This window comes from Taudactylus pleione, unplaced genomic scaffold (genome assembly GCF_031769625.1).
Source record: "Taudactylus pleione unplaced genomic scaffold, aTauple2 ptg000009l, whole genome shotgun sequence".
Classification (NCBI taxonomy): domain Eukaryota; kingdom Metazoa; phylum Chordata; class Amphibia; order Anura; family Myobatrachidae; genus Taudactylus; species Taudactylus pleione.
In genome coordinates this window covers 13,563,744-13,584,587 of record NW_028284412.1, presented here as the reverse complement: position 1 = coordinate 13,584,587, position 20,844 = coordinate 13,563,744, and the positions used below count along the sequence as shown (strand labels likewise).

General features: G+C 46.2%; 1 protein-coding gene across 3 annotated transcripts in view; it reads right to left on the bottom strand.

Moving 5' to 3' along the window:
- Positions 1 to 20,844, bottom strand: part of ARL13A (ARF like GTPase 13A) — a 127,650-nt gene that overhangs the window by 44,435 nt on the left and 62,371 nt on the right. For all 3 annotated transcript variants that reach the window (XM_088467385.1, XM_088467386.1, XM_088467387.1), the window contains exons 2-5: positions 19,139 to 19,226; positions 12,663 to 12,731; positions 5,568 to 5,638; positions 2,804 to 3,053 (exon numbers count right to left, since the gene is read on the bottom strand). In XM_088467385.1, coding sequence (XP_088323511.1) covers positions 2,804 to 3,053; positions 5,568 to 5,638; positions 12,663 to 12,731; positions 19,139 to 19,149 — 401 coding nt within the window. In that variant the 5' untranslated portion in view covers positions 19,150 to 19,226. The remainder of the gene's footprint in view (positions 1 to 2,803; positions 3,054 to 5,567; positions 5,639 to 12,662; positions 12,732 to 19,138; positions 19,227 to 20,844) is intronic.

Here is a 20,844-nt window from a genome sequence, read left to right as displayed (position 1 = left end):
CCGTCGCATAGGAAGGTGCATATAGCACCGTGTATGGGCGGCTGTAGGCATATCAGGAGAAACATGTATTCAATTTACAGTGATCAATACAGAAGGGCAACCTAATAGGTTTTTCATAACAGCACAATAGTTGCTGGCCAGCGATTCTGGTTTCTCGTCACCTGAGCATCCAGTACTGTATCTGCTTTAATAGCTGGCTGCAGTCACCATTGCTCATGGAAAGTATGTAATTGGTTTAACCAGGTCCGGTCACCCACCTCTTTTTTATGGAGTAAGATATAGCCTCAAAGCAGGGCCAGTTCTACCATTACGCCTGGTACGCAGCTGAGTAGGGCACCACATAGTGGAGGGTGCCTCAGCTGCGACCATGTGGGCTGCGGGCAGACTGTGTCTCTGTGACACAGCTGCACCGCGCGTGTAGTGATGACCGGACGGAGTTCGGTCAGCACTACACAGTGACAAACACACAGCCACCGGCGCTGGGAGCTGAGTGTTTGTTTTGATTAGCAGCCAATGAGTCTGTCAGACTCTCATTGGCTACTGCGCCCACTGCCGAAGCCGAACTGGAGCCTTCCGGCTCCCGCAGTGGGTAATGGGAGAGATGTCATGACGTCTCTCCCATAATGCAGAGAGGCCCGGCCCGGACTGAGGAGCGGATGGCGGCGGCCGGGGCGGAAGCGGGAATTCAGGTAAGTGGTTTAATTTTTATTACATGTTTGTCTACTGGGGCACTGCATAGGGGGGGGAACCTCCACTGGGGGCACTACAAAGGGGGGACTACTACAAGGGGGTGGCTACTACTAGGGCACTGCATAGGGGGGGAAGTGGGGACTACTACAAAGGTGGGACTACAACAAGGGGGTGGCTACTACTCTGGCACTGCATAGGGGGGAACCTCCACTGGGGGAACTACAAAGGGGGGACTACTAGAAGGGGGTGGCTACTACTGGGGCACTGCATAGGAAGGGAAGTGGGGACTACTACAAAGGTGGGACTACTACAAGGGGGTGGCTATTACTGGGGCACTGCATTGGGGGGAACCTCCACTGGGGGCACAACAAGGGGGGGGACTACTACAAAGGGGGGCTGCTACAAGGGGGTGGCTACTACTGGGGCACTGCATAGGGGAGGCACCTCCACTGGGGGCACAACAAGGGGGGGGACTACTACAAGGGGGTGGCTACTACTGGGGCACTGCATGAGGGGGGAACTACCACTGGGGGCACTGCATCGAGGGACCACTACTGGGGGCACTATATAAAGGGCAATATTGGGGGTACTGCTTAGGGGGGCGGGGGGAACTACAACTGGGGCCACTGTTTAAAGGGCACTGCATAAGGGGTACCACTATTGGGGGCACTGCATGGGGGGGACTACTACTGGGGGCACTATATAAAAGGCACTGCATAGGGGTAACACTACTGGGGGCACTGCACAGGGGGGACCACTACCGGGGCACTGTAAAAGGGGCACTGCATAGGGGGGCGCCAAAATATATACTCGCTTACCAAAAAATTTGGGCTAGGGCCGGCCCTGCCTCAAAGTATACACAGTCCAGAAATCAGTATAATTCCCCCACAACTGATCTGTCAGCATCTTCAGCTGTCTGAGGCATGACAGAGAATCACAGCTTCCCCCCTTTTATAGATTTCACCATTCAGGATACACATCTATGTTGTCCTTTTGGTGGACTGGAAACCCTAATATATGTGTATGTGGCATTTAGTGCTGGGAGAAACAGGAGGAAACATAAGATGGTGATATAAGAAAAGCACTGCAGGGTATAGTTGGAGACAGCAGCAACAAGAGTGGAATATTATTTCAGAGCATTATCACTTTAAATTATTATTGGCATATTACACTCCAGTAGATGTTATTACTAACGACATATTTTTTGAGGGGAAACTATGTAAGTATCTGGTGGTATGAGGTAGAGAGCTCTAGAGAACAGATGCACACAACAGAATCATGGAAGCATGAGCTAGAAGAGGTGACCAGAGAGGAAGGTTTTGTGAGAGGACACTGAGATTAGGAAAGAGATGTACAGAAGTTCAATGCAGTTGAGAGTTTTATATGTTAAGACCAGGATTTACAATGTTCCCCTGTGTGTGATTAGGAGCTAGTGTAGAGTCTGACAGTGAGGAGACTGGAGTGCAGCCACAGACCACAGAGTAGAAGGATGCAATAGTTATATAAAAGATTGAATGTGAGAGATACAGTGATGCTGAAGATGACATTCAGTTGTTAGAAAGTGAATAAGAGTGCATAGTTAAATGTTATACCAAAAAATCAAGTTTGGGGAACCAGAGATTTGGGAATGCTACCTATAGTGTCAGGGGCGTTTCTAGAGAGGAGGGGGCCTTTGTGGAGTCTCCGACATGGGCCCCCACCTCTCCGTCCGGCGGCCGGCTGCCCACTGAGTGGTGCGCGGCTAGGGCCGCACTTATAGACTCTGGGCACTAGAGTGTGCCCAGAGTCTATTGCGCATGCACAGGTAACCGGGAAAATGCCCACAGCGGGCATCTTCCCTGTACTGCGCATGCGCAAATTACGTGAAAATGGCAGCGGCGGCCATCTTCCAGCTGTTTTTACAGGCGCAGACACCGGAGCCGACATGGGACTCTGGAGAGGTAAGTTTTATGGGTACAGGGTGTGCAGTGCGGGCCCCCCTGAATTTGTAAAGAATATGTGAACATTATAAAATATATTAATAGCCCAAGAAAGTAGTGTAGAGGCAAAATGAGACTTAAAGTATAATATTAATAAAGAAAATGAAGCATAATTATTATGTTCCAGATCTTACATTAATAGTGGTTTCCCAGCCACTCTGGGGTGTTTCAGTAGGCTAGCCAGGATGCTTGAAACTTCCTTTATACGTCCATGGTCACTGGCATCCACTACAAAGACAAGCGCATGGGCATGAGGATAGTACAGCTTCCAGTTGGCCCTTGCCTTTTGTCCACTGGGGAGCTCAAGAAGAGTGAGGTCAAACTGATCAAGGCGAAGCTCAGTTCTGAATGGATCACTGGATGAAGACATCTGACATGAAGGAACTAAAAGAGAATAACAGATTTGTATACTTGGGATACATTAATGCAAATGAGTCCTTAATTGATTTCATGCTTTTAATTAATCAAATGAAACTAAGCTCATTACTGTCATGGTAACTTAAAAAAAACTTGCCAAATAAAGTAACTCTATACAAAAAAAAAACTAAAGAGATTTTACTTTACTTCTACTTTATTTAGATTTTACTTTACTTCTACTTTATTTAGATTTTAGATTTTACTTTACTTCTTACTGATCGCCTAAACGGTCTCTTATCGGAGTTCGTAAATTGATACATTTCAGCGAAAATACAATTATCATTGCCGCAAGATCCAACAATATAGATTCTTAATATTTGGAAACAAATTAAGAGAGCGGCTACTGAGTTAATATAAAAAAATATATATTTTATTTTCACAATAATATTTAATACTGTATATGAGCCAATTATATATTTAAAAAAAAGTAAGAAGCATAAAATATCAACATTATTTCTCTGGCCACAGACAATATATATAACATCAATTAATTACATGCACCAATAAAAGTAATATACAGTATCTGTAATGTTAGTATATTATTAGGAGCAAGAATGATCAGTGCCTTATAAGTTCACTTAGCAGCCTTAATAGTAACACAGTTCCAGTGATTATACTATATATTCAGGGTCAATAAACTGCTCCCTTAGATATGATTCGTTAGAATAAAAGGAAAGGAATCTAGGAAAAGCTTCTGCACCAGTAAATAATTTATCAGAAATAAATGTGGAACTTGAACATAATGAATTCAATATTTGTACGATGTCTGGGGCGTGCTGCCCGGGACAAGATTAATCATACAAGAAAATAAAAAAGAACACAGAAATGTCCCTTTGTTGGCGCCAACAAAGGGACATTTCTGTCTTCTTTTTTATTTTCCCTTAGATATGATGAAGTTTACTGGGTATCAACACCGTATATTATAAAATATGCCCCATAGTGCTCTGCTTGGGAATTTAGAGATGTTCTCTCTTTGATAAATAGGTCCCTTAGAAGATTGTAGCACATTTGTGCCCTCCAGCAAAAATAAGTAGGGCACAGTGCAACTAAGCTTACAGTTTGTGATGAAGGATTTCGTAAGTGGGAGTTTCCCAGCTTGCTCCATGGGAGGCACGTTATATAAGGTTGGGAGATTTTCAGGATTGAACACCATTTTTAAATTAACAAACGTAGTATATTAGTACAATCGTATTTTACAATTGTATTTCAAGTGTATTGAAAACAATCCCAGGGTTGACTGGTCTGTATCAATCCCATTTTATTAACGCAAAAAATATGTTTATTCAGAGTCAGATGCAAAGTGGCTGAAAGTGCCGAAGTCGTTGATTTTTTTATATTATGCGAGCATCTGTCCATCTAGTTAAGTGTAGCCGTCTTCATGCGTATGGTCGCACCACCATTGTTTTTCCAGCTGAAGCCGCCATACTCACTCTCGGCCCATGCAGGGTGCAAAGGATGCTTCTGAGGCAGGCGTCCACCTTCTACCTGGACGTTTCAGACATGCACAGAAATTCAGGTAGGTTCATGCCTTTGACACTTCCTAAAAGACGCTTCTGTTCCATACGTCGGCACAGTAACCCCTCAGTTGCCTCCCAGAAACGCCCATTTTACAGAAGGCTAAAGCTGGGCATCCACTATACAATTTTCTGTCAGATATCTGTCCAATCTGGCTAGTTGGAATGAAAACCTGGTAATGTATGGGAGCAAACAGGGGCGGAACTATGGGAGACAATGGAGGCGCCTGCCACCGGGCTCCAGCTCTGAAGGGGCACCCTCTCCATTATCCACAACATATTCACCCCACTTAGGGCTGTAATTATATACCCGGAGTATACCGTCAGCGCCGCCCAATACATTGCACCCCTTCCCGGCACCTGAGAAGCCACCATACACTAGTGGAGAACTCCATGTCAGACCATCAGCTGCTGCCTTCGTCTATCTATATCTATCTATATCTATCTTCGTCTGCATGGGAATTGCTACATTACAGTGTCGGCGGCTGTGACGAGGGGGGGCACCAAATTATAACTTGCCGCCGGGCGTCTGGGATGAACTTACGCCACTGGGAGCAAATGACAATCGTCCATTTGCTCACAAACACCTGAAAATAGTCAAAAAGTGGTTGTTCAGACAAATTGGTTAAAATACACAAATTTAACCAATTTGAACAATTTTTTTTGTCCTTTTTTCAGTGATTAAAATCATATGATCGACTGTTATTTGCTCCCATACATTACCAGGTTTTCATTCCAACCAGCCAGACTGGACAGATAATTGTATAGTGTATGCCAGCTTAAGTCTGCTAGAGATCCTACTTGCGGATGCTTCATGTGATACATGCACAGACCACTTTTGCTATTTTTGACATGTGCAGTCTGCAGAAAATTGCAAGATTTGGCCGCTTTTCAACTTGCATCCACCATAGAATCATTCTCAGTATCTCTATGTTCATACTTCTGTGACGAGACTTTATATTCTTACCTTTCTTTATAACTCTGATTAATGAGCTTTTCCCAGCATTCTCCAGCCCCAAGAAGAGAACTGTCACACTCCTGCAAGAGAAAGTCACCCAATGTATATCACACCATATATATATATACACATGACTGGTCTGCCTGGACTTTGACCATAGGTTCTTTTAACAACCAGCCTGGCTCTGACATTCCTGCTTTTCATGGAGTGCCATTGAGGGGACGTGTCATGTTCCGCCCAAAGGACAATATAGCTACACGAGACAGTGGGGATTTAATTAAGTTTCTGAAGCAGCGGGAGACTCTACACTAAAGTACTAAACATGTCTTTTGTTTTAAATTAGTTGCAAACTAATTAAACTATAGTAGGCACACATGGTCTGATTCAGACCCGTTCGCTAGGCTGCACTCGCATGTAGCCTGCCGATGTTTGAAATCTGCGCTTGAGTATAATACGCAGTGCGTGTGCGTGAACCAGTCCATGCGATCACGAAGCACTCGCACCCTGTACACAGACGCCCCGCTAGAATGAGTGACAGGACGTGCCACTTGTGGGTGATGACAGTGGGTGGTTGATGGAAACAGGGGTGTGGTGGTGCGAACGCAGTCATGTCTGTGTGTGCATCTGAACGCCGTTTCAGGGGCGTGCATAATTAAGACGCAGCGTCAGCATACACGGCACATGGCTGAATTACACACTGCAGCACTCGCAGTGCTTGCGGTAGGGTATGGTTAGCCACAAGTGCTGAGTATGGGTCCGATGTTACGTCATGTTACCGATTGTTTAATACACTTCCTGGAGATGATGTGTGTTACTAAGGGAAAGTGGGTGTCTTGTGTCAGGCTGGTGGGCGTCTAAATACATACCGCGATCGCATGGCAATACATAGTGGGCGTGCTAATATCTTGCTAGTGATCGCGGGATTTGCATACTTTGGCAGCTGATGGGTGTGTGTGAATGCATCCTAGCGAATGGGTCTGAATCAGGCCCACAGTTCAAACCTCAAGCCTATAACATAATTTTTATCATGAAATTTGAACATAAATTTACTGATTATGGACATAAATCTAGTCACAAGCCGCCTCGCTGCCAATGCTGTGCAGGGTGAAAGCCGGACAAGCGTTCGCTGAAGTCTCCTCCTTCCTCCTGTTAGGATCTGTGGTAGCAGCATATTGTTTGCAGTTCCAGTCTTGATTGCTGCTGAGGCTCTGCACTAATTACTACCTGCTGTGTGCAGTATCAGGTGCACACATTGAATATCCTGTCTGTGCAAAGCCCAGGTGCACAGTAGTCTGTCATCAAGGGAGACTTGCTCTGATTGGGCTCTGTCTCTGTTAAATTCCAGCCAGCCCTGCACTCAATGCCGGTGATAGCGTACACGTGTTTCCGGTTGTTGTTTTGGTCTCCTGTTTCACAGTCGAGTTCCCAGCATCTAGCCTGCTTCCCTGTTACTGCCGTTTGTGTCATCCAGGCGGCACGGTCTGCATTTGCACCAGCTGTTGTTTGTGTCATCCAGGCGGCACGGTCTGCATTTGCTTCAGCTGTTGTTTGTATCATCCAGGCGGCACAGCCTGCACTCAATGTTCCGAGTGCGCAACCCAGCGTCTTATGTCAACCCGGAGACACAGGCCCCACATCAGAGTACGCAACCTTGTGTATACCACTGGTGTCATCTGAGCGGCATTAAGCTCACCTCAGCATCCTGTGTACGCACCCTGTGTACAAACGCTGGTGTCATCACGGTGACACTGTGCGCACCTCAGCGTCCTCTTGCCAAGTTCTTCTGCCCTCAAGGCAGCATCCAGCCAAGAGGCTGCTACCGGCCCAAAGACTGCACCACAGCTTACTGGCCCTCAGGCCCCCAACCAGCCCAGAGGCTGTTACTGGCTCAAAGGCCGCACCACAGCCTATTGGACCTCAGGCCTCAACCAGCCCAGAGACTGCGACCAGCCCAAAGGCCGCATCACCACTCATAGGCCCACAGGCCTCAACTAGCCCAAAGGCCGCATCACCACTCATTGGCCCACAGGCCTCAACCAGCCCAGTGGCTGCTACCGGCCCAAAGGCCGCACCACCTCTATACGGCTGCATCTAGCCAAGATACTCCAGTCCTCAAGGCAGTGCAAGACTTTTACCCCACTGTTTGCTCTGAGCCTTAACATTATCACCGGCCACAAAAAACATTATACTCCCGCAGGGTTTGTGAATTTTCCATCATGGACCCTGGTCAGAATACGGCTCAGATCCTGGCCAGTCAGATCCAGATTTTGACACAAAAAGTGCAGGAGCTGTCCCTCCGAGTTCAAGATACCCGTGGTGCCACTGCATATGCTACGGTTGAGCCTAAACTGAACCTTCCTGACCAGGTTCTCCGGAAATCAGAAAGACTTCTTAAATTTTAGATAGAGCTGCAAGCTCTATTTCAAACTCCAACCCAGGTCCTCGGGTTCAGAGACCCAGCAAGTAGGCATTATTATTTCCCTGCTTCAAGGTGACCCACAGACTTGGGCCTTCGGACTCTCTTCCTCCAGTCCGGCTCTTTTGACTATAGATGCATTCTTCAAGGCACTAGGGTTACTCTACGATGAGCAAGATAAGGCAGCTTTGGCAGAGGCAGATCCCTTAAACAGGAGAATAGGGCTGCAGAAGACTATTGCACGGAATTCCTCAAATGGTCTGTTAATTCTGGGTGGAACGATCTGGCCCTGCGTAGTCAGTTCAGCTGAGGCTTGTCAGACGAGATCAAAGATATTCTGGTCCAGTATCCAGCCCCAAGTTCTCTGGACAATATCATGAGCTTGGACATTCGTGTTGATTGCCGGCTTTGGGAATGCAGGATGGAAAAGAAGTTACCTCCTCAAACCCCACGGTCTCCATTATGGACCGCGCCACCCTACTTCGATAAACCCATGCAGCTGGGAGCGTTTCGCCTTCCTCCTGAGGAAAAACGCAGGAGCCGTTCATTGGGCTTATGTCTTTACTGCAGAGGTAAAGGTCATATGGCCCAGCTTTGCCCTCTGAAGTCGGGAAAAGCCAAGTTCTAGATGAAGTTGGGGAGATTTGTCTAGGCCTTGAATCTGTCTCCCCGGAGACTACTGTCCTGGTCCACGCAGTGATTCATCTCTCTAACGCACAGGTCTCCATCCCAGCATTTATCGACAGTGGTGCAGCAGACAATTTTATGGACTTGTCTTTTTTCTAGGGATGTGCAGGCTCGGTTCTACTCGGTTCCGTTCGGTTCTTTTTACCGAATCTTATTGGGTTTCAGCTGTCACGAGTTTTGGATAGCCAATAAGATTCGGTAAAAAGAACCGAACAGAACCGAGTAGAACCGAGCCTGCACATCCCTACTTTTTTCCAAACCCTTGGGCTGACTCCGCTGTCATTGTCCACTCCTGTGTCAGTGATTGGATTGGATGGATCCAGTCTTTCCAAAACCTCAGTCCGGTTCCGAACTCCTCATGTGCAGCTGTCAGTCGGGGTTCTCCATCGTGAGGAACTTTCTTTTCTGCTCTTACAGTGTCCCTTGGCTCCAGTGGTCTTGGGGTTACCCTGGTTGAAGAAGCATAACCCTGTGATCCAGTGGCAGAACGGTGAAAAAGAAAAAGCCGATGTCCTGCCTCCTCATCATTCCTTCGACTGAGCCATCGATTTGCTGCCAGGTGCCAGGCTTCCCAAAGGCCGTTTATATGCCCTGTCCTTACCAGAGGACAAAGCCATGCATGACTATATTCAGGAGGCCCTGGAGAAAGGCTTCATTCATCCATCTAAATCCCCAGTGGGAGCGGGATTTTTCTTTGTGGAGAAAAAAGATGGATCCCTCAGACCCTACATAGATTTCCGTGGACTGAATCAGATCACAGTCAAAAATGCGTATCCTTTACCTCTCATCTCTGTTCTGTTTGATCAACTGCGAGAGGCCTCCATCTTTTCTAAAATAGATCTTAGAGGCGCATACAACCTCATTCGCATCAGAAAAGGAGATGAATGGAAGACGGCATTTAACACACATTCTGGACACTTTGAATATCTCATCATGCTGTTCGGCCTCTCCAATGCCCCAGCCGTCTTCCAAGATTTCATCAATGAGGTTCTAAGGGATTTCTTGGGAGTCTTTGCAGTGGTTTACTTAGACAACATCCTCGTCTACTCAAAGTCTGTAGAGGAACACCAGGGGGAACATACGGCAGATCTTACAAAGTCTCTTGGCCAACAACCTATATGCCAAATTTGAGAAGTGCGAATTTGACGTGAATGAGCTGTCATTCCTGGGATATATAATCTCTTCACAGGACTTCTCTATGGACCCTGGCAAGGTAAAAGCCATCTTTGATTGGGAACAACCCACTACAATGAAGGCCATCCAGCGATTCCTGGGCTTTGCTAATTACTATTGGAGGTTCATTAAGTCCGTCTCCTCGATTGTGTCACCCATTGTGGACTTAACGAAGAAAGGAGCAGAGGTTGTGAATTGGTCTCCTGAGGCTATTCAGGCCTTTAAAACTTTGAAGGAGGCATTTGTGTCAGCTCCTGTCCTCCACATTCCAATCCTGAGTTTCCCTTCATTGTCAAGGTTGATGCATCGGAAGTTGGAGTAGGTGCTATCCTATCACAGAAGGATGTCAAAGATGGCAATCTTCACCCGTGCGCCTTTTTCTCCCGGAAATTTGATTCAGCGGAGAGAAACTATGACGTGGGCAATCGAGAGCTGTTGGCCATCAAGTGTGCCTTTGAAGACAGGAGGCACTGGTTAGAGAGGGATAATCATGTGGTGACGGTTCTCACAGACCATAAGAATTTTGCCTATATTGAGACTGCTAAAAGGTTGAACAGGCCCGCTGGGTCTTGTTCTTTACTTGATTCAACTATGTGATCTTGTTCAGACCGGAATCTAAGAATGTCAAGGCAGATGCCCTGTCTCAAAGTTTTTCCACCACTCATCCTCCAAGGGCCTCAGAAGAGAATATTGTGCCGACTTCCAGAATCCATTTTGCTGTGACCAGGACCTTGGCAGATTCTCTTAGCGCTTGTCAGTCGGAAGCCCCTCGTGAGACATCAGCTGTAGTGCTCTTTGTCCCTGAGAGACTGTGCAAGGAAGTGCTGAAGGATTCTCATTCTTCCAAGATGAGGGGTTATCCTGGCATCACCAGAACTCTGGAGCTGATGTCCACGGGAATTCATCTTGGCATGCGATGTCTGCACGAGAAATAAAACTCTCCGAACCGCTCCTCAGGGGTTGCTGTGTCTTCTTCTTATGCCCTCTAAGCCATGGTCCCATATTACTATGGACTTTGTTGTCGACCTGCCAGTGTCCTCACATAGCTCTGTCATCTAGACCATTGTGGATCTGTTCTCCAAAATGGTGCACTTTGTTCCCTTGAGCAAGTTACCATCTGCTAAGGAATTGTACACTATTTATCCACGTGGTATGCAGTTTGTTGCCCGGTTTTGGAGATGCTTCTGTGCAATCTGGATATCAATGTCAGCCTGTCCTCTGGATACCATCCACAGTCCAACAGTCAGACAGAGCTGGCAAATCAGTCGTTGGAGCATCTCCTCCGCTGTTAATTTCCAAATGTCAAGACGATTGGGTTCCACTTCTGCCCTTTGCAGAATTTGCATACAAAAACTCCTGCCATTCTGCGTCCTCCGTCTCTCCGTTTTTTTGCACCTATGGAACACATCCTAGGAGTAATTCATTCAAGTCTTCTACTACTGGAACTCATGTTTCTTCTTCTGTGTCAAGGCTACGGTCAGTATGGAAGAAGGTATACCTTGCATCTTCAAGCATCTGGGTGATCCAAGGCACGGGCAGACAAACATCGGAGACCGTGTAATTTCAGAGTCGTGATCTGGTGTGGCTATCGTCCAGGAACATCAATTTGCGCCAGAGGTTGCAGAAATTGGGGCCAAAGTTCATCGGGCCATTTCGCACCATTGCCCAGGTTAATCCCGTAGCCTTCAGGCTGAAGTTACCAAAGACCCTTAGAATCAACAGCACATTTCATTGTTCTCTCCTCATACCAGTGTTCTTTTCCTCCAGGTTCACTTCTAGACGTCCAGTCAAACCTCCACCAGTTCTCGTCCAGAGGTGCCAAGAAATTGTGGTGGAGAAGATTCTGGACTCTAGATTTTCTCGTGGACATCTTCAGTTCCTGGTACACTGGAAAAGGTATGGACCAGAGGAGCGTTCTTGGGTTCCAGAAAGATCTCTGCATGCTCCCACCTTGCAGAGAAGATTCTTTGAGAACCATTGAAGGTGCCCTGATGCAGACACAGCAGCCAGGAAGGAGCCAGAGGAGGCACAGCTATCAAGAATTAAAAAAAAAAAAAAACGAACCAACACCATCAAATGGTAAAAAAAAAACTACCATGGGAACAAAAACATTGATGGTTAGTAATCGTTGAATTCTGATGTCAATTCATAAGCTGAACCTGCAGGCCGAGAACTGGAGGCACATCCCATGGAAGTCAGTGCTGTTCTTGGACAGGGGCACCACAGTGACAAAGCTCAACAGGAAGACCAGGAAAATACAGGGTACATTGTGGAAAGAGGACATTGCTAATCACCATGTTCAGCAGCCGGGGAGGGGTGTGAATGGAGGCTGCGGAAATATGCACAGGTGTCCCAGCCACAGGGACATGCTGCTGATAATGCTTATGGTAGCTGCAATACAAATATCTCATCCATGATACTCCTGATCCATAATCAACCAGCTTCAGGGTACCAGCAGGGGGTGTTGTGGTGACAGTGAGATGCACGGGGCAGGAGTGAGAAGAAGGGGTTGTGGTGAGATGCAGAGGTCTGTGATGAGATGCAGGGGGCTGTGTTAAGAACCAGTGGCAGGACTGAGAACCAGGGGTCTGTGGTGAAATATAGGATGCTGTGGTGAAATGCAGGGGGTAGGAATGAGAAGCAGAAGGCTGTTGTGAGATGCAGGGGACTTTGGTGACATGGCGTAGGTTGTTATTAGATACAGGGGGTTGTGGTAAGATGAAATTGCTCCTGTGAGAAGCCGGGGCAGGTCACTAGTATAGCATATAACAAATATGTCATGACTATAGTTTTCTGTAACAAATGTTAAGTTTAACCCCCAGCCTTACTTGATTGGTTCTTGCTTAATCTGCACCCAACGCCAGCAATGAGAGAATAGATGGAACATTGTCCAGTGTCTGGTAAAAGAAGGAAATTCAGTGTTAGCATTTTTAATCATAACAACAATACAATAATCCATGGCCAGAATAAAGCAAGGCTTTGTTTGTTTGTTGATTTTCTTTGAATAATGATTCCAACTATTGGCACGCCAAGTGGTTTTGGTCCCTTTAGTTGAATATCAATGTCATTGTTCATTAAAGCACAACTCCCTTAAGGCCTTAACTCCCCATCCACCACATTATATACATTTTAAACATTATGGGCCTAATCCTAAAATTGGGGACGCATACGTGGCCGCATTCCCGTCTGGCCGCGGAAGCTTACATACTAGTCAATGCTATTGTGATAATGTCAATTATACGGAGGTCTGCATGTGAAAGGCCACTGATTTTACTTCCGCTGCCTCCTTCATTAGTATCTGGACTTCTTGCCACCACATGCTGGGTGCAAAAGATCCATCTGAAACAAACATCTTATCTCCATCTGCACCCTACTATCGAGTACAGCAGTCAGCTGCATGCTTACAACACACCCATGACACTTCCACAAGACGGAACAGTTCCCTGCATCCACATGGGCACCGCCCAGAAACTGCCCAGAAACGCCCATTTCATGGAAAGAGTGCTCCATGGATGGACGGATCAATCTGTCCACACTTGCAATTTCTGTCTGGGGGCCTTACTCAGAGAGGTACGCTATTCTGATTTTTTACACAGTTGACCGATTGTCGGTAAACTTTGCATACGTCTAAGTTGCACAATGCATGCACCAAGGTACATAATTGTAGTTGCTCGCAGCGACTTTTTACTCACAGTGTGATTGACAGTCAAGGAGCATTTGGAGGAGGTAACGGGAGAATGGCGGCAAAACTGCAGGCATTTTGCGACTGTCTTGGGGCATGTCACAGCTTGCGCTTGAGATTCAGTACGCAGATAACAAGAGCTCTGAAATCTCAGTAAACGTGGCCATTCCGCAAGACCATAGAGATAACCAGATGGTTGATCATCGAAGGATCTGCCACCAATGCTGCCTTTTTTTTCGCAGTTGCTTGGATTTGCTGAGCCACCAGTGGGCATCTCAGTACATATCCTGGTGGCTGCAACATTTTTCATATTTTCACTCAGCAGATGCATACAAGGATGCAGCAGTTAAGGCATTTAGTACATCATTGAATCAGGTCCTGTGTGCGTACACATTGTCAGCGATTGCTATCTACTGCACTTGCGCAGTTTGCAGATATCTGTGAGGGCAGTCTGCAATTGCACTTTTGTCCGACTCATAACCAGGCAGTTTATGTAATACAATGCCCCCAGTTCATATTATACGTTACACTGTAGTGCCCCAGTTTCACAGAGATATACAAGTGTTGCATATCGACTTAATCAGTGCACCCTCTTGGTGTGTCCCAGTCGAATCGCATTGCGACTAAGACACACTTTCAGGCAAAAAAGACGCTCAGCGCAAACAGTCACACGGGACCTGGCGTGCCAAGAATGGTTGTTTGGCGTGACTGCAGCAATAATGTATGAGGATACAGATGTATTCAATTATTGTAAACAAGTCTGCTCTGGAATGTGGGATTGATTAGATATATTATTTCTCCCAAACCAAACGCATTAGGGGCCTGAGATGGAGCGCAAAGGCAGATCGAGCGATTGTCATTGTGCATGCATATAAGCCGCAATGCGTGTGCGCAGCAGTCGCACTGCGATTACAGATGCACAGAGGAATCTATCACAAAGTGAGTGACAGGCTGTCAGCATTTGGGGGTCGTAACAGAAAGTGGTCATAAAAACGCAGGAATGTCTGGCCATCTGAACACCATTACATGGGCGTGCATAAATTAGCCCTTGCGATCTTTACACAGCTCTGCGTGTTAAGAGAGCTACCAAATCTGCAGCAGGCCAGACCTCCAGCAAGGCCAAGATGGCAGCTCGATGTTACCGATATTTATGCAGGTAAGCGACGTTGTATGCATGTGATAAGGCCGAAGTGGGCTTCCTTATGCTCAGGTGCTCTTTGGAATAGTTAGCATATTTTCACAGCTGCGTTTCATGCGGCATCGCAACTGCGTTAGCATTAGCATCCGTCTCTGAATCAGGCCCTAGTAGATGCCCTCAAATTACACCAGCCAACGTACATACTTCAGGTATATTTTTATGATTTTGGGAACTCCTAGCTGTAGTGGAAATATACATTTTTAGTCAAAAACAGATAAAATATCCTATGCAGGTGGTTGCCTTTCCTGTTCAAAAGAACACCATAACTGAATGTATATACTGAAGAAACTACACCAACCCTCTCTCAGGCTTCCTCAGTGATTTACATGCTAATGAGAAACCTTCCATGTGCTCTACCTTTGATATTTCTTGACCACCATTATGTTGGTGATAAATGCCACAGGATTACAGAACTTAACAAAAGGGAATGACAAATAAAAAACTACATAAATAGACAAACAAGAACCAACAGTAGAGAAGAAATTAAACAAAAAGTCCTAATATTACGCTTATAAATTATAACTGGACTATTTCCATCGACCCAAGGCCTTAATCTCCACCACTGAGAATACCGCCACTACAGCAGATGTAGCAGCGCCGATCAGGAACAAATGCATGCCAGTCTACTGCTGTGGGTTGACGACACTCTAAAGCCAACCAAATTGGTACTCTGTTAGTGGAGTACCGTCAATATGTATGAGCCATGAGTCGGGCACATCCAGGTGCAAGGACACATACTGTTTATCAAGGGTAACAGGGCAGATTCGGTAATCCCTAGAGGGAACCAATGAAATGCACCTACTGTACCGCTTCCAGTTTGATCTGTCTTGTCGTGACTAAGTCTACAGAGGATCGACCCTACACCCACCAGGACATCCAAGCAGAGCATAGCAGCATCCACCCACCTGGAGGAGGCAACCAGCTCAGAACTCCGTGACCTTTCCTCCATGAAAGGTCACAGAAAATGCAACTTTAGACAACACTTCCTCTTACCAGGAAACAACCACCTCCTCAACGGCCACTAGGATGTACGGGAGCAGATGTGCATCAATAGGTCTCCTATGGTCAGCTACTGCCCGGGAGATGCGCGTCCAAACCTTTAAAGCTTTCACAATGAGAAAGCTTTTAGTAAGGTCAGGAAAGCCCTTTAACTTGCAATAAAATGAACTCCCATCAGGGAATTATATACATAAGCCTGGGATCTGCCAGAGACATAGAGATGCCAAATAAAAGAAAGCATTGATTGATGGCTCCCCTTTACTTCCATGTTTGCGGCAATGAGAAAAAAACTTCCCACTCTTCCCGTGCCTAGCGATAAGCTTGCAGACTGCCAGGGGCTAGAGATCGTTCTGCTAGGCCCTCTATACCTGTTTGATCACCTGCCAAACATGAGAGGGACAAGGCATACCAACTTTATCAGCAAGAGGAGCCAAAGATCTTAATCTAGCCCACTGAAACAGAGACAACACATCAGCAATCTTGTTCTCCACCCTAGGCACATGCCAAGCTTTAAACAAATATTACAATGCAAACAGGTTAAGATTAGCTGCACGAGCAAATGAAAAATCATCAGGGACTAAGCAGTTTGCAGAGTTATCGCATGTACCATACCAAGGCTATTACACTTCAGCAAAATTCTGCAAGTGCGCAACAGATTGCCCTAGATTTCCAGGGTGACCATTATGGGGAAGAGTTCAAGAAGAAGATCATTTGTCAAACCCGTCACTGCTCATGCCTCAATCCAGGGAGCCATGCACCAGGAACCGCTAAGGTAATAGCCCAACCCTGTAGAACCTGCTGCGTCTGTAAACAAATGCAGCTGAAAACTGTCAGAAACCATGGCAATCCAAAACCGAACATCATTAAACTCCTTGAGAAATCCATACAGACAGGTCCCACTTAATCTCCTATTACAATTGACTCAAATGATGATGCTTAGATATCTCCGCAGTGGATCTTTTCAGTTTCCGACAAAAAATCTCATGCTCATGGGTATAACCCATTCAACAGTACTTAGGTGGCCGTCTGGACTTAACTCAAGATAGTAGAGCCTTACATGGTTATCCTAAGGTTACTGGATGTTATGCGACTGTAGGACCTCAGGAGGGAGTGAGATATGCAATGGAGGAGTTGACAGAGTGACTAAGAGCTGACAGACATCCCGATGGCTATGTGGCCTTAAGTACCAGGAATAGACTAAAAAGCCAAGGTGAAGCTTGAACAGCTGATAGAAATACAGACTGATATGTGGCTTTGAGAGCTGAAGTATGGCTACTAAAGTCGAGGTGCAGCTTGTGAGCCTAGATTCGACTTTGAGAGCCTGGGTGTGGCTGGAAAGCCAAGATGTTAAATGCAGAGATGCTGCCTTGCGGGCCGTGGTGCGGCTTGCGAGCTGAGGTGCGGCTTGAGAGCCGCGGTGCAGCTTTGAGAGACGGGGTGTGGCTGGAAAGCCGAGATGTTAAATTTAGAGATGTGGCCTTGCGGGTCGTGATGACAAAGCCTCAGAGAATATCACAACTCACAGAGAAATAGAACTCTAGATGATGAAATGAGAGCAATTGCTTAGAATCTCAGAAGCACAGACAAAAGCAGGCACAGACGGACAGATACACGACTGGCAGGAACCGGAAGCACATATCAGAAACGCTATAGCCGCCAAGCCAGCGATGGACCAACAGGCTTAAGAAAGGTGCTGAGCCAATAGATACAAGGCAGGTGATTAATGGAATTAACAGATGAGGAGGAAAGTCATCCAGTATCTGGTGCCATAGACCGGCGTTCTAATCTCCTAGCAACTGGAGATGCCGTCCCAGTACGGCGTGTACGTTGTCCAGGAGCAGGATTTCGGGAGTTTGACTGGCGACCTGAAGGAGAGACACCCTGAGCACGAGTAAGTAACAAGGCGCGTTGGCGACTTGTAACAGGAAGGCAGCAAGACCTAGCGCAGTCTTGCTGTTAGTTAAACGACTCCAAAATTTTTAAATAAAGCTTGCCATGAAAACAAAAAGTGACCACATCTATCAGAGTCAGCAGGACCAACACACAGAAAGTCATTAAGATAGTGAGTTATCCCATGACCACCACAAGAAAATTCAACACATCAATGGAGGAAGATGTTGGACTGCTTAAATAATGCACAGAACACCCCATAGGCAAACATTTGTCAATGTAATGTCCATCATCAAGGTGAAATCCTATGAACCTGAAGAATTTAGGGTGCAAAGGAAGTAAAACAATGTTCAAAGCCTTATCAAAAGATTGGTATAACACTGAACAAAATTCAGCTGATATAGCATCATTACCAGATGATCCAGATGGATAAGAAATATGCAGAATGAGCCTGTATTTCCCAGGAATCTTCTTAGGAACCACCCCTACTGGGGAAAGATCAATCAGGGGTTCGGCAAAAGGATTTGCGTTATGAGCGTAATGCACCTCTTTGGTAATGTTATCCTTAACTACATGAGGCAATTCAAATGCAGACTTCAGGTTCTTGGGGGAACCTGTGTCCACAAAACCACTAACTGGCAAATGAAACCCCAAACTAAAACCATGGAACAAAAATGCAGCATCCTGTCCATTCAGGTACCAGTCTAACCATTTGGACATTCCCGCGAAACAGAAGGGGTGGGTGCCTTACACAGCAGCTACTGGATCCAACTTGCTTGATTGCTGTTGGGCCGCAAGCTTGAATCAATTGGATACTGGGAGAGCTCCATCACATCGCAAAATGGCACTGCGGGCAGGATGTGAAAGTAAATGCAAAGCATCTGCTCTTAGAAGCCTACTGCACATTCACTCTAACAGGGCAGAAACCCTATGCGCAAGAGGTACATCAGGTGCAGCACATGAAAGCCGTGTGATCACCAGCCACACCTCCACATCCTTGCAAGTCCATCACATGCCTACCATCTTGCTTACAATGAAACTCTTCGTCATATGCATACCAAGCCATGTATCTGGATGATCTCTGCATGCTGTGCACCAGATGAAGGTTCTTTATGGTGTTCATCTGGGCACGTTTCCTGGTAGCAAGAAGATAATATATAAAATCCTGCTAGCCATTTCCCGTGTGACTTGAAATCCTCCAAGCTGATTCCATCCTGGAATCCTTTTTTGCTTTCTCTTTAAGAGCGAACATGTCTACAAAATATCTTTCATGAATCTCATTATGATAAGTTGCTCTCAAGCCTCACAATACAACGTTATTGTCACAGAGTACAACTCCAGGGATCACACTAACAACTGTTTTAGCAATGCCCTTGCCCCTCTTAACACAATGCGCCTACCTGGCATGTCTATTCGCTGCAAGCCTAGCATATTTTACACCCTGCTTATGTGCCCTCATAGAGCTATGAGAATCAGATAGAAGAGAGGAGGAAGACACAAAGAACTAGAATCCACAGAATCCAGAAGTGACCCACCTTACTCTCATTGCGGATCACCATCAGATGCAACAGATGACATCTCGTCGTCCATGGCCACAACACTTGTCATTCCCAGCACCATCATCTAAAAATTATGAAAGCACAGCAGATTTGTAGACCGTTACTAGTAAAATGATGGGCCTTTCTGAAAATCATTGAAAAAGATATGTAATGTAAGGGCGCAGATTGCTAGATTGGGAAATCCTAAAATCGGGCAACAAATCTTCAAATTGTTCAATTGTGGTTTTCTGACTGCTAATGTATGGGCTTCATAGATTGCAGATTGCAACTAAAAAGTGATTGGAATTGGTAAATCGCTATTTGCGAGCGCTCGCTCTGAATCAAGGCGTTTTTTGTTTTTTTTTTAAATCCGCCTCCAGGCTACTCGCATAGCTGTGGGTGACCACCCACAGCTTTTGCGAGCGGCCTGGCGATGGTCGCGATTATCGCGACCATCGGGCTTGCGATTAAACCCTTGGGCAGGAAGTTCACTACTGACATCACGAATGATGTCAGTAGGGCCGCCCACAAACGGCAGGCGTTCCTTCGGGAATGTAGCCATTTGTCCAGTCACCCCCCCTCCCCGCCTATAAAACGGGGCGAGCTGTTGATCCACATCGACAGCCGCCCCGTTTTGTAGCGAGCCCCGGAGCAAGTAAACTTCACTCGCTCAAGGGCTCGCGCACACGCATTGCGCACTGGCCGACCATCGACCAGCTTGCGATCAGCAGATTTGCAGACTGTTACTAGTAAAATGATGGGCCTTTCAAGATTGGAAGCTCTGTGTTTGCTGACAAAGGCCCTGATTCAGAGCCGTTCGTAAGCGGCCGCTCGTTCGTTCTGACCGATGTTCGCACATCTGCGCATGCGTACGGATTTTAATACGCATGCGCGAACCAGTCAGTGCGGACGAAAATCGTTTGTTCGCTATATAGCGAATGCCTGCTATTTTGAGTGACAGAAAGAGGCGTATGTGGGTGGTAACAGGGGAAGGTGCTTGAAAACGGGGGAGTGGAGATCCGAACGCAGGCGTGCGTAAAGGTCAAAACGGGCATTTTAAGGGAGTGCATAATTAATACAGCAGCATCATTGACCACGTCACTTTGCTTTTTTTTACTTAGAACTGCTCGCAAAATAGCGGTTGAAAAAAACAGCCACAAGAATAGCGAGTAGTTCATACGCTGTTCGATGTACTCGATTAATCTAATAAATAGCGGACATGACGTATGGTGCGAGCGGCAAGGGGGCGTATTTTTCAAAATTACAACCGCAAGTTTTGCTCGCTCGTTCAGACTTAGAGGCGTGAACAGACCGCAATTAGCGAACGGTTCATTTGAATAGCCACCCCTTGTTTTAGAACGAACGACCGCAAATAGCAAGCGGCTCTGAATGAGGGCCAAAGATCTGTAATGTATGGGCGCAGATTGCTAGTTTGGGAAATCCTAAAATCGAGCAACAAATCTTCAAATTGTTCAATTGTGGTTTTCAGATTGCTGATGTATGGGGGCCTTAAAGCCTTTCATTTTCATTTTTGTTACAATTACAGCCACTCATCCAAAGCAAAACTTGGTTAGGTTCACCCAAACCCAAACTGCTCATCTCTAAATGGATCATGTGATTGTTGTTCTGTATAAATGAATTGCCCTTAATCCCAGTTTTCAGGCACATGATAATGATAATATTGTGCTCATGTGCGCAGAGGT